General features: G+C 48.2%; 1 protein-coding gene across 1 annotated transcript in view; it reads left to right on the forward strand.

Annotated features, from left to right (window-relative positions):
* The window catches only part of snd1 (staphylococcal nuclease and tudor domain containing 1), a 181,060-nt gene that overhangs the window by 3,340 nt on the left and 163,389 nt on the right, over positions 1 to 14,331 (forward strand). Inside the window, exons 3-5 of the mRNA XM_034133336.1 lie at positions 324 to 444; positions 1,020 to 1,101; positions 12,977 to 13,137. Coding sequence (XP_033989227.1) covers positions 324 to 444; positions 1,020 to 1,101; positions 12,977 to 13,137 — 364 coding nt within the window. The remainder of the gene's footprint in view (positions 1 to 323; positions 445 to 1,019; positions 1,102 to 12,976; positions 13,138 to 14,331) is intronic.

Consider the following 14,331-nt stretch of genomic DNA (forward strand, 5'->3'; position numbering starts at 1 on the left):
TCCATTAAAAACGGCTTAGAGATAATTTGTTTTAATCAAGATAATATCTGATATGCTGATAACTGTGTTTAGTGGGTATTATTTCTGCTTCATTACTGTGTGTGTCTGGTTGCTGTGAAGAGGAAATAGCAAATAACCTGCAGACAGAGCCATCATCTGTGATTACACTCTAATTTAATCGGAAAACAATACAATATTCATATAACTTAAAATGAAGGATTATATTTGTTGTTGCATTAGTATGTATTTACTTGTTTTCTACTTTTGATCTGATTAATGCTGCTTTATGGTTCAGTACATTCCTATTCCTGTCTGTTTTGCAGCCTTATGCCTTTCAAGCCAGAGAGTTCCTGCGGAAGAAGCTTATCGGCAAAGAAGTGTGCTTCACTGTGGAAATCAAGACCGCTTTGGGCAGGGAGTACGGCATAGTCTACCTGGGGCGAGGTGAGGGACCTGTCTCTATAATCACTAACTGATCTGAGAAATGTCCACATTAAGAGAAATACTAATTGGAATCTCATTTTTTGAAGATTAAAGCAAAATGAGATGGGACATGCTATAATGAATTTAATTTACCTGTGATGTGCAACTCATTATTGCAACTCGGGGCGTCTTTCCAAAATGCTGGGTTATGATTTTGCTATCAAAGTTTCATGTATATTTTATGCAAAAAAAAATGCATTAGAGTTAGTTAAACACCCTATTTTTCAAAAAGAAATTGATAGTCGGACAGTACTTAAGAGTGTTTTTCAGGGAAGTTGAACATGCTGCTGGTATAATTTAACTGGGCGTTGTTATAATCAGCCGTTAAATTAGCAATCCTGCAAAATGTGATTTTGTGTAGCTAAAATGTCTCCCTATCCGAAATGTCAGCACTCATGATTGCCTCGTTTCCAATAAAATTTCCCGACCAGAACTAACTGCAGTGTGATTATAATGGTCTTCAAATAAATAAATAAATAAATAAAAATGCTTCTCTTTCTTAAAAAGTACTTGATGTTTTTTCCTTCTATTTTCAGACACAACTGGCGAGAACCTTGCTGACAGTCTGGTGAACGAGGGCCTTGCCACAGTCCGCAGGGAAGGAATCAGAGGGAACAAGTAAGATATTTAGAATACAGTACTTTTCAAAGTGCCTGTTTTGTCATGGGTAAAATACTCATTGTCAGAATTGAAAAAGAAATACATTTAGATAACGTTGTGTTTAAAGGAAACCTATCATGCTATATTTAAATGATATATTGTAGGGCCATACCTATATAAGGTATATTTATACGTTTCTGTTTTCAAAATGCCAAACAGATCATGCATTTTAGCCATGCCTCATTTCGCTCTATGTGCTGTTTGCTGTCTACGGGTCTGATTCTGCTGACCACGCCCCCCTGCAGGAGAGGGGAGACGTGCTCTGATCAGCTGCTGGGCTGTCAGAAGAGGGGGAGAAAAAGAGATCTCGGTCCTCCGTGTTTTATTATATAGAGTCGTTATTCATTTGTTTTAAAACTCAATAAATAACAAAGAAGACCTTTGACTGGCACTTTTCTAATTTTGTCCGGAAGTTTAAAACTTTAAACTTTAACGGACATCTTGACTGGCGAAACAACTGAAACTGAAACTCTGCCGCACGGTCCCCTCGTTCCTTGGAAGAGGCTGAGAGGTGGGTGTTTGTCATCTGCTGGTGGACTAACCGGAGAGAATTACAGTGCTTGCCTCAACGGGGAGGGATTGCATTGCAGCGGGAGCAAACGCTTGCCTCGGGGAGGGAGAAAGAAAGCCACAGCGGAGAATAAACAGAAGGGTAACCATGGTAACCAAGTCTTCTTCGCTGCTTTTGTGGCAGACTACAGCGCCACTTACAGGCCTGGCATATATACTACCGTGTCTCCAGCGCTTTCGAACGGCAATGGCCGTGGCTGTCTCCTCCTGATTGGTGGAGTTGGCCCAATAGCCGTAGCGCCACCGTCCTGATGTCAGGACAGTGTTCAAATCTGGATCCGTTTTTATCAGATCCGTTGCAGCCCCTTTTTTAGAGATTTGGGTATGGAGGAAAATAGAGAGGGTTGTGTTTTCTGACACTTGGTGAGTTCCCTGGAACACCGGGGACACATATTCATGTATAAAAGACGTACAAAAGTGCATTTTGCATGATAGGTCCCCTTTAAGCAATATGTGATTATATCATTTATCAAAGTTTCTCTGTGAGAGACTCTTTTAGTTACGTATCAGATTCTGTGGAACGTGGTATATTTGTTATGATGCCAGCTACATGGCATTGTTGACCAAGAGGGTGTCATTATACAATAGACTGAGAGGTTAAATGTTTTCCCTCAAACTGTTTGCTCATTCAGTGTGGTGGAAGTAATACTCATCCATGCTCATCATTTTTGGCAACATGATGTAATCTTTGTAAAGCAGCACAACAACACTGGATCCGTGGGGAGACATGCATAAGTCCTCAACTAGCAGACTGTAGAGAATTGAGATGGAGCCTCGGTGTCCCAGATGGTGGCAGTATTACCCTGCTGCCACAACGATGTCCCTCGGAAACCCTTTTCTGCCACATTGCCTTCGCACAGTATTCCCCTGAATACACTTGCATACCCAGCACTATATGATAAAGTACTATATGTCCCCCCCAGTGGCAGTATTTGCACACTACACACATTACAAGCACTTTGACTCATGCTGCTACATTTGTATCTTCCAACATAACAGAGATGATGTGAATATTCTGCCACTAATGACCCATTTGAAGCATTCTGTGCAATGGCCCAGATCAAGCACTAATGTAAATGATGCTTTAAGTATAAGCGGGCATCATTTGGCCAAAGGGTGGGCCCATTACTCAGCGAGGACTTAAGGCCTTAGTTTTTACCTCGGTGGGCTAGCCTCCAATATCATTACCCCTCGTGAGCAGCTACGTTGATCACACTAACTATGATGTGTTCATGATTATGGGGGCGATTTTAACGATCATGGCTTCGGACACTGCAGTAAAAATGTGTTCAGACGCTGACTGCGGCTCAGGGAGAAATACGGTCAGCCATTTCACAGATTTAAAGGATCGACCAAGTGTACCCGAGCAGGCTGGGGCACAGTTGTTCAGGGCTTTTTTTTAATAGAACAAGCGTGAACACAGTCACTCTCTCTCGCACAAACACAACAAATAACTGACCACAAGTTGGATTAACGGTTCATTTGACCATCGTTAAATGACCATTGATGCGTTAAACTTTGGCTTGAGTTTGATAATATAACACATGTATTTCAAAGTCAACTAACAAATACCATTTCCTTCAAATTAAGTCGAGTGCAACATTATCACAGAGGATTGAACCCAAGTAAGGTTTCTACACAGATAGCCATTTTTTTAATAGTTTCTTTGTGCTGTCAGGTATTGTTCTCTTCCTTGTAGCCTTCTCAATGTTAATGAATACGTATTTGCACTGTTGCCTAGAATGCACATCTCATTAATGTCTATTATAATCGCAGTAACATAGTCCCAGAAAGGCCTTGGTTTAGTGAGACTCCACAAAACACTTTTGTTGTGGCTAGTTGTCTCTGTTGACGTTTAGTGTTATAAAGAATCATCTTCCCAGAGAACTTCCTAAATACTCATCAAAGAGGTTTTTACATGAAAGGTTTTTCAACATTTGTAGTATCACATTGTTTTCCGTCCACTTATTAGTTACACTGAATGGAGCTTTTTCTCTCCTAAGAAGTACAAATCCTGGCATTTTTAAGTAGAACGATCTCATTTGTTACTTGCAGTCTTAAGTCCTTTTGACTAGTGCAACAAGAAATATTCTAGTCTCTTACTTGGGGTATAACATTAATGAATTATGTGATTTCTTTTTTTTTCTGTCAGCTTTAGCTGCGTGCTACATATCGCAGCCCCCTGAGTCAGGCAGATTTATATTTTATTAAAATCACACGGATGAGTTTTTTTAGTTTTGCTGTTAGAGGTTTCAGTTTTACTTGATCAGGCATAAAAAATGCTGTCCTTTTTGCTGAGCCCTACAGCGATTGGTACCGACACGTTCATCAATCTCCCATACTCGGTGTTTCATCTTCAGCTCTGTCACTCAGTCAGAATCCTTTTCTTTCAAAAATATAATCGCTGAGGTGGCTATAGCCAGAAAATCGGTCAGCTAAACTTCCCATCTGAAAAATTAAATTCACAGGCAGGGGGCTTTGACTGATTGTTATTTATATCGCCCACCCAGCAGAGCAGAAAGGAGCTACATTAACATGGAAACCAGCTGTGCTTTATAATCCCACACCGCTCCTTTTTTAACTGGAGCCCCAGAGGAGTGCTGGTTGAGGGATGTAAACGTTGGGGAGATGAACTGTGCTCATTTGGGCCTCGCCCTGCAGTCAGATACACTGGGGAACTTCCTACACCCTTTACAAACTGTGCATACACAACAGGGAGCTGTAAAACACTAAGGTTCAACATTTTGTATCTGTTTAAAGTGTTTTGGGCTGCACGAGGGAGCCGCATGGAGATGAAAGATATAGCCTATAGTGTGTTCAAATAAAAGGGAATTGGAACTTATTCCTCCAGTAGCTTTGCACAGTTTTCTTACCCATCATCAAAATCTGTTTTGATTTCAAGCAGTGTGGTTGTTAGGAGGAAGTTGCTGACCTAAGAGAACTCTGGTCTATTCAGAGGCATGGATACGTCCACTATCATCTGCCCACACACATGCAGCTATTCCTATATCCTAACCAATCTCTGCTTGCTGCTTTCCATTCCATTTCAATCTGTGGCTTTTCTATGTCTGCGTTTCTTGATTGCATTGTTGTTTTCTTTCAATCTATCTTTCAAGCTCTCCGGTCCTGTTTAGCGCTTAAATTCTAAGTAGCTTAAACACAATTGACTTCTTACGGAAAGTTTCACTATTGCTGCCCTAAGCAAGAAACTGTTTTGATTTGAATTTAGAAGATAAATCAGTGTTGAGAGGGAGCGAGAACGATAGTTACGTCTGTAACTACGGTTCTATGAGTCCCGGATGACCGCCAGAGGCGGTGCTTTTAGCACTGGATATGTCCATCGTGCGCATGCGCAGTACGAGTACCAATATCAACAAAGTCACCTGTGACCCACGTGACACCGGCTATATCAGCCCGTGTCATCAGAGGATCTGTTCCCAGAATCTTCTCGCGAGCACACAAGAATTCTGAGTGACAGGAAACTCTGGCGGTCATCCGGGACTCATAGAACCGTAGTTACAGACGTAACTATCGTTCTATTTCGTCCCTACTGACCGCCAGAGGCGGTGCTTTTAGCACTGGATGACTTATACCAACCATGTCATGAAGAAACCAAATACTCACCTAGCTGGAAGCAGCGGAGCTTGGCAACAGGACCACGCCCAAAGGATGGGGAGTGGCGACATTGACCCGGTAGAACCTGGAGAATGTGCCGGAAGATGCCCAAGACGCCGCGGCGCAGATGGTCTCCAGGGGCACTCCTCTCAGGGCGGCCCAAGACGTTGAGACGCTCCTTGTAGAGTGGCATCTCACCCCTGATGGCAGGGGGCGGCCACTGGCCCCATAGGCATGTGCGATTGTATCGACAACCCAGTGGGACAGCCGCTGCTTGGAGAGAGCACAACCCTTCCTAATGCCGCCATGGCAAACGAAGAGCTGCTCTGACTGCCGTACACAGGCCGTAGCATCGACATACTCTCTCAGGGCACGCACAGGGCACAGCAACTCGGGCGTGCGGCTCTCCTGTGGGACGTTAAAGCGTGCCAGCTGGATGGGCCGATTGGAGTGGGCAAGTGGAAGCACCTTGGGCAGGAACGCCACATTCGGCCAGAGGGCAACACCCGAGCCATCGGAGTTCCACCTCAGGCATGTATCGCTCACGGAGAGGGCATGCAACTCCCCAACTCGCTTCCCTGAGGTTATGGCAAGCAGAAATGCTGCCTTCAAGGACAGCCACTTAAGCCCTACATGGGCCAGGGGCTCGAAGGGAGGAGATGATAGGGCATCTAGCACTAGGGGCAGGTCCCAAGCCGGAGCCCTCGGGGTACTAGGGGGACGATGCCGTAAGGCCCCCCTCAGGAAGAGGGACACCGACCTGTGGCGCCCCACCGTGGCGCCGTCGACCTCGACATGTTGGGCAGAGATAGCAGCCGTATATACCTTCAAAGTGGAGTGAGAACGTCCACTATCCAGAAGGGACTGCAGGAACTCCAGAATGGTGGCCACAGAGCAATGCCCCGGATTCTCAGCCTTACCCAAACACCAGTGGGAGAAGAGCTTCCATTTGCACTCGTACTGTGCTCGAGTGGATGGTGCTCTGGCATTCAGGATAGTTTCCCTGACCGATGCCGAAAAAGCGCTCGACAGTGGGTTGGGCCCTGCAGAGGCCAAGCCCAGAGCTGGAGGCGGTGACAGAAGGTCCTTCCTGTCGGGGAGGCGCCATGGTGGGCCGCAGCAGAGACTGCGTAGCAGCGGGAACCAAACTCTCCCCGGCCAGCGGGGGGCGACCAGAAGGAGCCTGTGCCCCTGAGTAAGGACCCTCTGAAGCGTCTGTAATAACAGCGGCTGCGGCGGGAAGGCGTACAGGAGACTGTCTGGCCAGTCGTGTGCCAGAGCATCCTGCCCCATTGGGCTGGTCACCTCTGCCACCTGATTTTGGTCCCCTGGTAGAAAGACTGCCCGCAGGCTGGCCAAGCGGGGAGACGCCCAAGACAAGAGGCTCTGTGAAACCCGGAGCAGCTGTGCGGACCTGGTGCCCCCCTGGTGGTTGATCTGGGAAACCGCGGACATGTTGTCCGAACGGACAAGCACATGCCTGTCCGAACGGACAAGCACATGCCTGTCCGAACGGACAAGCACATGGCTGTCCGTCAGTTGGGGTAAAAAGTGCCTGAGCGCAAGCAGCACAGCGCGAAGCTCTAGCACGTTGATGTGATATGCACCTTCCTGGGCGGACCACAGACCCTGAACAGTCCTGCCCTGCCACACAGCACCCCACCCTGAGAGACATGCATCTACAGTGACAGTCTCCCGGCGGGATGGGATGGCGCCCATGGGCGCTCCCATCAGAAGATAGGCCCTGTTTCTCCAGCGTGACAGAGAGTGAAGGCACTGGCGCGACACCCTGACCCTCCTGTGCCTGTGCCACTTGGCGTCCAAGTGAAGGCTGTTCAGCCATATCTGCATAGGGCGCAGCGACAGCAGACCTAAGGGCACAACGGCTGAGGCAGCCGTCAGTCTGCCCAAGAGCCGGAGGAACTGAATGTAAGGCACATTCTTGCCCAGCCTGAAGAGGGGGAGAAGGTGGGAAATGTCGTCCACACGACGAGGTGTTAGGCAAGCCCTCATGGCGACCGAGTCTAGGACCAACCCCAGGTAAGTGACCCGTTGGGAGGGGACCAGGCAGCTCTTCCCGGTGTTTACTGTCAGGCCCAACCGGGCTACGTGACATAAGAGGCGCGCCGTATCCTGGGCCACTTGGGACCGGGACGGCGCACAAACCAGCCAGTCGTCTAGGTACGGCAGGACCTTCATGCCCTGTGCCTGCAGGGGTGCGAGAGCTGCCGCCACGACCCTGGTAAACACCCTTGGAGAGAGGGAGAGACCGAAGGGAAGCACCCGGAACTGATAATGCTGGTCCTGAAAGGCAAACCTCAGGAACTTCCGGTGGTGGGCCGCAATCGGCACGTGGAAGTAGGCGTCCCTTAAGTCCACGGTTGTGAACCACTCCCCCTGTGTGACAACACGGAGGGTGTCTGCTGTGGTCAGCATGTGGAAGGGCAGCACCCTCAGGAATCTGTTGATTCCTCTGAGGTCCAGTACTGGACGAAATCCGCCGACTTTCTTGCTCACCAGAAAGTACGCCGAGTAGAACCCCCCGGACTGAAGCAGGGGGTCCACTGGCTCGATTGCGCCCTTGGCCAAGAGGACGGACAGCTCTTGGGCCAGAGCTAAGGCCTTCGCCGGGTCGCTGACAACTGTCATCTTGACCCGGCCGAAGGCTAGGGGCCGGCGTCGAAACTGCAATTCGTATCCCTGGGTTAGGGTGGAAACCACCCAAGGGTCGGTAGTACAGGCAGCCCAGTAGCTGAGCTGCTGCTGGGAAAAGCAGCCGACGACCGGCCCAGGGACTTCAGGGCCTAGCCCCCCGACCCCTTGGGGGGCGGCGGTAAGGCTGTGGGGCCCGGGGCTGCCTAGAGGGCTGGCGACCGGGGGCACGAAAGTCATTAGGAGGCGGTTGAGTAGACCGCTGGGACCTCCGCAGACCACCACTGAAAGCCAGTGGCAGAGTGCGGCTGCTAGAGGGGCCCCTGGGCCTGCTGGGAGTAGGCACAGGCCTACGTAGACCCGAGAGCTGCTGCCTGGTCTGTCTAGCTTGGGCAGCACGCTCTAGTGCCGCCAGGGCAGCTGCTCCAAACAGCTCCCCTGGTTCGACCGGCACGCCGCGGAGGACACTCCTACATGTCTCCGTTAGTGGTGACTGAGCCAGCCAAACCTGGCGTCGAGTCTGCACCAGTAGGGACATAACTCGTCCCAATTCCCTAGTCATTAGGGCAAAGGCCTGCAGTGAAGCGTCACTGAGGCCCAGCAAAGAAGGCTCAGCCGGAGCCTGCTGCAGAGAGGCGGAGGCGGCCAGCATTAGATGGGAGAGAGAGTTCCCGATACGACCCATGCGTGCCGCTGCATCGTAGGCCTTACAGAGCAGTTCGTCAGTGACCCTGCACTGAGGCAGAGGGCACCTGGCGTCAGGCCTTAGGGCCTCATCAGGAGCCAGAATCAGGGAGGCGATGGCAGGCTCGATGGGTGGCATGCGACCCAGCCCCACCCTCGCCGGATCCTGCATGGCAGCCAGGGTCCGGCTATCAGAGCTGAAGCGGGAGAGGGCCTTAGTGTCTCTCCAGCATGCATGGAGCTCCCTCAGGTACTCCTCCGAAGGAGGAACAGTGAGGGGGACAGGGGTAGGGCTACGCCTGAAGAAGGCGCTAGCCTGAGCCGCGTCGGCCTGCGGAACAGGAAGCTGCAAGTGTGCCAGGGCCGCACGAATAATGGCCGCCATGGAGGTGTCCTCCACGCCCTGCAGAGAGCCCTGAGCAGAGGAGTGGGAAGCCTCCCCGGAAGTGAGCGGGGCCTCGTCCTCCACCTCTTCGTTGAAGAGGTTAGCCGAGGCCGCTAGAGACATGGCATCCTCATGCAGAGGTGCGGCAACCGAAGGAGGGGCAGGCGGCAAGCCAGCAGCCCCTATACCGGCCCCTGGTTGAAGGGCTAAGAGGAGCGACTTCATCATGTCCATGTCGGCGGCTAACCGATCCACCTTAGAGGACAGCCTGTTAGGGGGCGAACCCGTAGCCATCGCTCCCTCGGGTCGCCGGGAACGGCCAAACTGACCTAGGGGAAGATGCGACAAGGAGAGGTGTCCGTTGGCTTCTGCCAGACGCTCCACCTCTGCGACTCTGGCCGCTCTAAGCGCCCAAGGCATGCAGCTACAGTTCATGCAGGCGTCCTGCGTGAGACCCTCCCTCAAATGCTCGAGACCAAGGCAAGAGGGGCAGCGGTCGTGGCCATCCTCGGGCTCGAGAGAAGCCATACAGGCGCTACATGGATGAGCCATCATGTAGGTAGCCGGATGCAGCGTAACCGGGAGCGGGGTGCGAGAACACAGCCTTCACCAGTTACCTGCTGAACGGAAGGAGTAGAGCCCTGCTCCTACTCGCCGAACACGAGAGGGGTGTAATGGGGTACACCCGCGTTACTTAGCAGAGGGAGCGGGGAGCGAGAGCACTGCCTTCACCTAGCTAAGTAAATGAAAGTGCAAAGCTACTAGCAGAGGGAGCGGGGAGCGAGAGCACTGCCTTCACCTAGCTGAGTAAACGAAGCACGGAGCTACCAGCAGAGGGAGCGGGGAGCGAGAGCACTGCCTTCACCTAGCTGAGTAAACGAAAGCGCGAAGCTACTAGCAGAGGGAGCGGGGAGCGGGGAGCGAGGAGCGAGAGCACTGCCTTCACCTAGCTAAGTAAACGAAGCACAGAGCTACCAAATAAGGAAGCTTAACAGGGCAGCTAGCCAGCCGGCTGCTGCTCACAGTCAAGGAACACTCTTACCAGGAGCGGGGGTGAAAACACTGCCTTCACTGGTTGAGTAAAATAGCGAAACAAGCTAAGGAAACTGCTTCTAAAGGAAAAACCAGCACGGGTAATCCGGTGCTTACCTCAAGCGTCAGCCAAAGTGGCTGACCAGGCAGGACACAGTTAGGCTGAGCCGCGCTACTGCTAACTAGCTAAACAAGAGGACACAACACAAGCTGGAACTCAGGATGCTAATGATAGCTTGGCGCAACGCCGCGCTATCAGAAAAGTACAGAGAACGCAACAAGGGCAACTCCTGGGAGAGGGGGCGGAAACGCTACCGTCACCAGAAAGTTCAAGCCAGGTAGCAACCAAGACAGAAATCAGGACAACCTAGCTGGGAGAGGGAGTGGAAACACTGCCGTCACCGACCAAGCCGACACCAACCTGTCCGTTGAAGTTTTTTGCGCAGCCGGCCGCAGCTCCTGGAGGACGGGTAATCCCGCGGCTCCGACTGGATCAGTCGCGAAGCTACACGCAGCCAGCTGGATGCAGAGAAATCCTTAAATCCAAACGTTCCAACTGAACGCTGTAGGCTACAATAGTGTAGCCACGGTACTCTCGCGCAGCGAGAAGATGAAAGGAACAGATCCTCTGATGACACGGGCTGATATAGCCGGTGTCACGTGGGTCACAGGTGACTTTGTTGATATTGGTACTCGTACTGCGCATGCGCACGATGGACATATCCAGTGCTAAAAGCACCGCCTCTGGCGGTCAGTAGGGACGAAATAGAACTGCTGTTGGGCGTGAGTCCAAAAGCCCAATTAGGTTCACACAGCTGGAGAACGGCCTACATGTGTTTTTATGTGTGGCATTTTAATTGAGACTCACTTTGTTGCTTCTCCAAAGCCAAAAGTGTCTTTTAAGGCAGCAAGACGTGAACAGTTCAGCGTGTGCACTAAAAAGCTCTCGTCACAACCACTACTCCCATATCAATGGGGAAGCCTTTTGCTTCTAGGAAAAACAAAAGCCCGTTGCCCATTTCAAGTAATGAATAATTAAAGTCGTACAAGGGCCCTCAAAAAGCATTAGGCTGCACAATTTAGCAAGCCAGCATGGAATTAATTGTGGCGTTCGTAGCCAGCTGCGTGATTGCTTTTGAAGGAGCTGTCAAACACTGTTATTGTCTCCTCACAAAACGCTCTGATACTTTTTTCAAGCGGTTATATTCTGGTCATCAACTAAAAACATTAAAACAACAGCACAGTATGTCAGGAACATCACTTTATTCAGCACTTAACTCAACTTAGCTGGAGCCTTACCACACACATAGTCCTATACTTTTAATGAGCGCATGTGCATGGCAAAGCTAATAAGCAATGACAGGTTTCAGCAGCAAAAAGCTACAACTTGCTGTCATTTGATGAATTGTAATGAATGCAACATGACAGAAGGTAAAAGACCTCTCACATTGCCTACTAGTTTTTGTAATTGTAGTTCATGTAATGCTAATATTTGCCTTTTGGGTAGCCATGTTTCCACATCCTGGTTAGGAGTAATTAGAGCATGTTAAAGTTAACAGGGAGTGCAACTCTACAATCAACACATTTTCTGCTCGTTAGCTACAGCGACCATTTCTGACTGGTGTGAAATTAACAAGCTAGGTTGTTTTATTTATATATATATAAATGTTTTAATAGATGTTTAATAGCAGATTTATAGCAATATTTTAACTTGAGCTATCACGGCTTTAGTGCAGCGGTGTTCTAAAACAACATTTTTTATTTTCAAAGCTGTCAAGAAGCCATCTTTAAAAGTTTCAATATCAGTTTCACTCAGCTGCAGCTTTCAGTAGTTGACCAAGTTTCTATTTCAATTTTTGAAGAAAGCTTTGTTTTTTTACATGCCCAAACTGTGAACTGTGAATGGAGAACACAAAAACTGCAAACAACCGAGTGAAAAAAAGGAAACTATGTATCACATGCATCTTTAATAAAACTTCACTATTTATTACTCTTACGCCACTACCACACTGGTGCGCTGTGGGTCTGTGTATGAGACCAGATTTACTAATGGGCGTTTAAAGGTTAAACTACTCATTTAAGCGCGACCACATCACCCCTATTCTGGCCTCATTACACTGGCTTCCAGTTCGGTTCAGAATTGATTTTAAAGTCCTTTTATTTGTTTTTAAAGCCCTAAATGGGCTGGCTCCGGCCTATATAGCTGAACTGGCGCTACACCCCAGCCAGAGCTTTAAGGTCTGCTGACCAGCTGCTGCTGGTAGTGCCCAAGACCAGGCTAAAAACCAGAGGGCAACGAGCCTTCGCAGCAGCTGGCCCTAGGCTCTGGAACACTTTGCCCCTCCATGTGAGGTCGGCCCAGACCCTAGGGGTTTTTAAATCCACATTAAAAACACACTTCTTCTCTCTGGCTTTCTAATTAGAGCGGAGCATGACTCCTGACTTTTCCGTGTGTTTTATTCTTATTTTGTTTTTTAAGTTATATCTGTTGTAATTTATTGTCGTTTATTGTGTTTTGTAGTAATGTGTTTTTTATTACATGTACAGCACTTTGGCTCGACCAAAAATCGCTTTTAAATGTGCTTTATAAATAAAACCTGATTTGATTTGATTTGATTAAGATGTTAAGCATTCACAATTTGAGTGCATGCAGGTTCTTTTAAAAGAGATGGTCCTAAAAGGGAGTTAAATATTGGTGCCGTATTCACAACTTTGTTACATTCATCAGTTTATGGATTAAAGTAATAGTCATGTTGTAAAAAAAGCAGTACAGAAAGCTCCTGCTCACAACATATAGAGAGCAACATATTGATTTATCACTTTAACTGTTGTCCAGAGTTTGAAATGTGTGACATGTTACTGTGCCCTAAACCTTTCCTTTTTGTGTGTTACCAGTCCAGACCAGGCCAGACTCTGTGAATTGGAGGACCAGTCCAGGGCTTCTAAGAAGGGCTTGTGGAGCGAGGGCGGCGGCATTCAATCTGTTCGCGACCTCAAATACACCATAGAGAATCCCCGCAACTTTGTTGACTCCTTGCACCAGAAACCTATCAACGGTAATGAGTTTGGGAGGGGCGTGCAAACATACACAACGGATGAGAAAGCTTGGCCTAGAAAACAAAGACACTTATCATTTGAAAGCACGTAATACTACATAAGCCTCTATTTTCCCATAAAAGGCCACATTTACAGGCTTTGTTGGCCATTTTGGTTGAAGAAATCCCGTTCTAAATATCCACTTCAGGGTAATGGAACACACTATATAACCATCACTGGCTCATTCCTCCAGTCTCTCATCTCCGACCCTAACCTGAGCTGTAATGTGCCCCTCAATTCATTTCCAGGCTACTGCCGTTAACAGTGGCGCAGCTCATTTTACTACCATTTCATTGAACGGTGGAATGAACAGGGAGACGTTTTTTCCTTCTTTTATTTCTCGTTCTTACCATTCATGAGACGATCAGAGTTGTTTTGAAATTGGAAGCAGCAATCCAGCCCAAGAGCTTTAAATGTGTGTTGAGTTGCTGTGGTTGAGAAACAGAATACCAATGTCCCTCTCATCTGCTTATGCAGACACACGCTCAGACACATGCACACAAGCTATACACGGGAAGAAAAGCATATAGAGGCTGAGAGAACCCATCATCAAAATGCCATTTAGGCATGAATTGCCTTTAATACAAGTGACTCATCCTGTCCAATTTCTTTAAGTACTTTAGAGGTCAGGAGCAACAGATGGGCGATATATGGTTTTGAAGAAATAAACAACGTTATACCTCCAAAAGCTTTTCATATATATTGACCTTGCCTCAAGCCTTGATATGCTGCATAGTAAAATCTTTAAAGTGATAATCCAAAAATGCTTTAGTATCAAGCACTCACCTCTGTAGGCTTGAAAGGTGTCTGTAAAAAACAACACCAGAGATATGGTGACTCCTTCTTCCAATAGAGCAATGACTCTAATCAGCCAAAGTTCATGCTTGTTTTTAATAGGAACAAATCGTTATTATTACAAACCGACAGCAGTCATATGAACATTTTTAAGTTCAGCCTTTTTATACCCTGAGGAAGGAAGTGGCAAACCACCATTTTTCCTAAATAAATGAGTATTTCATAAAGATTTTGGTTGTCACTTTCAAGGTGTACAAAGTCTGACAACTCAATTTGACTGATGAGTAGCAAACAGTTTTCACAGGTGTTAGTTTGAAATTCACCGGAGAGTACATGCTATGACAATCTACCAAGCATAG

This window comes from Trematomus bernacchii, unplaced genomic scaffold, assembly GCF_902827165.1.
Source record: "Trematomus bernacchii unplaced genomic scaffold, fTreBer1.1, whole genome shotgun sequence".
NCBI lineage: Eukaryota > Metazoa > Chordata > Actinopteri > Perciformes > Nototheniidae > Trematomus > Trematomus bernacchii.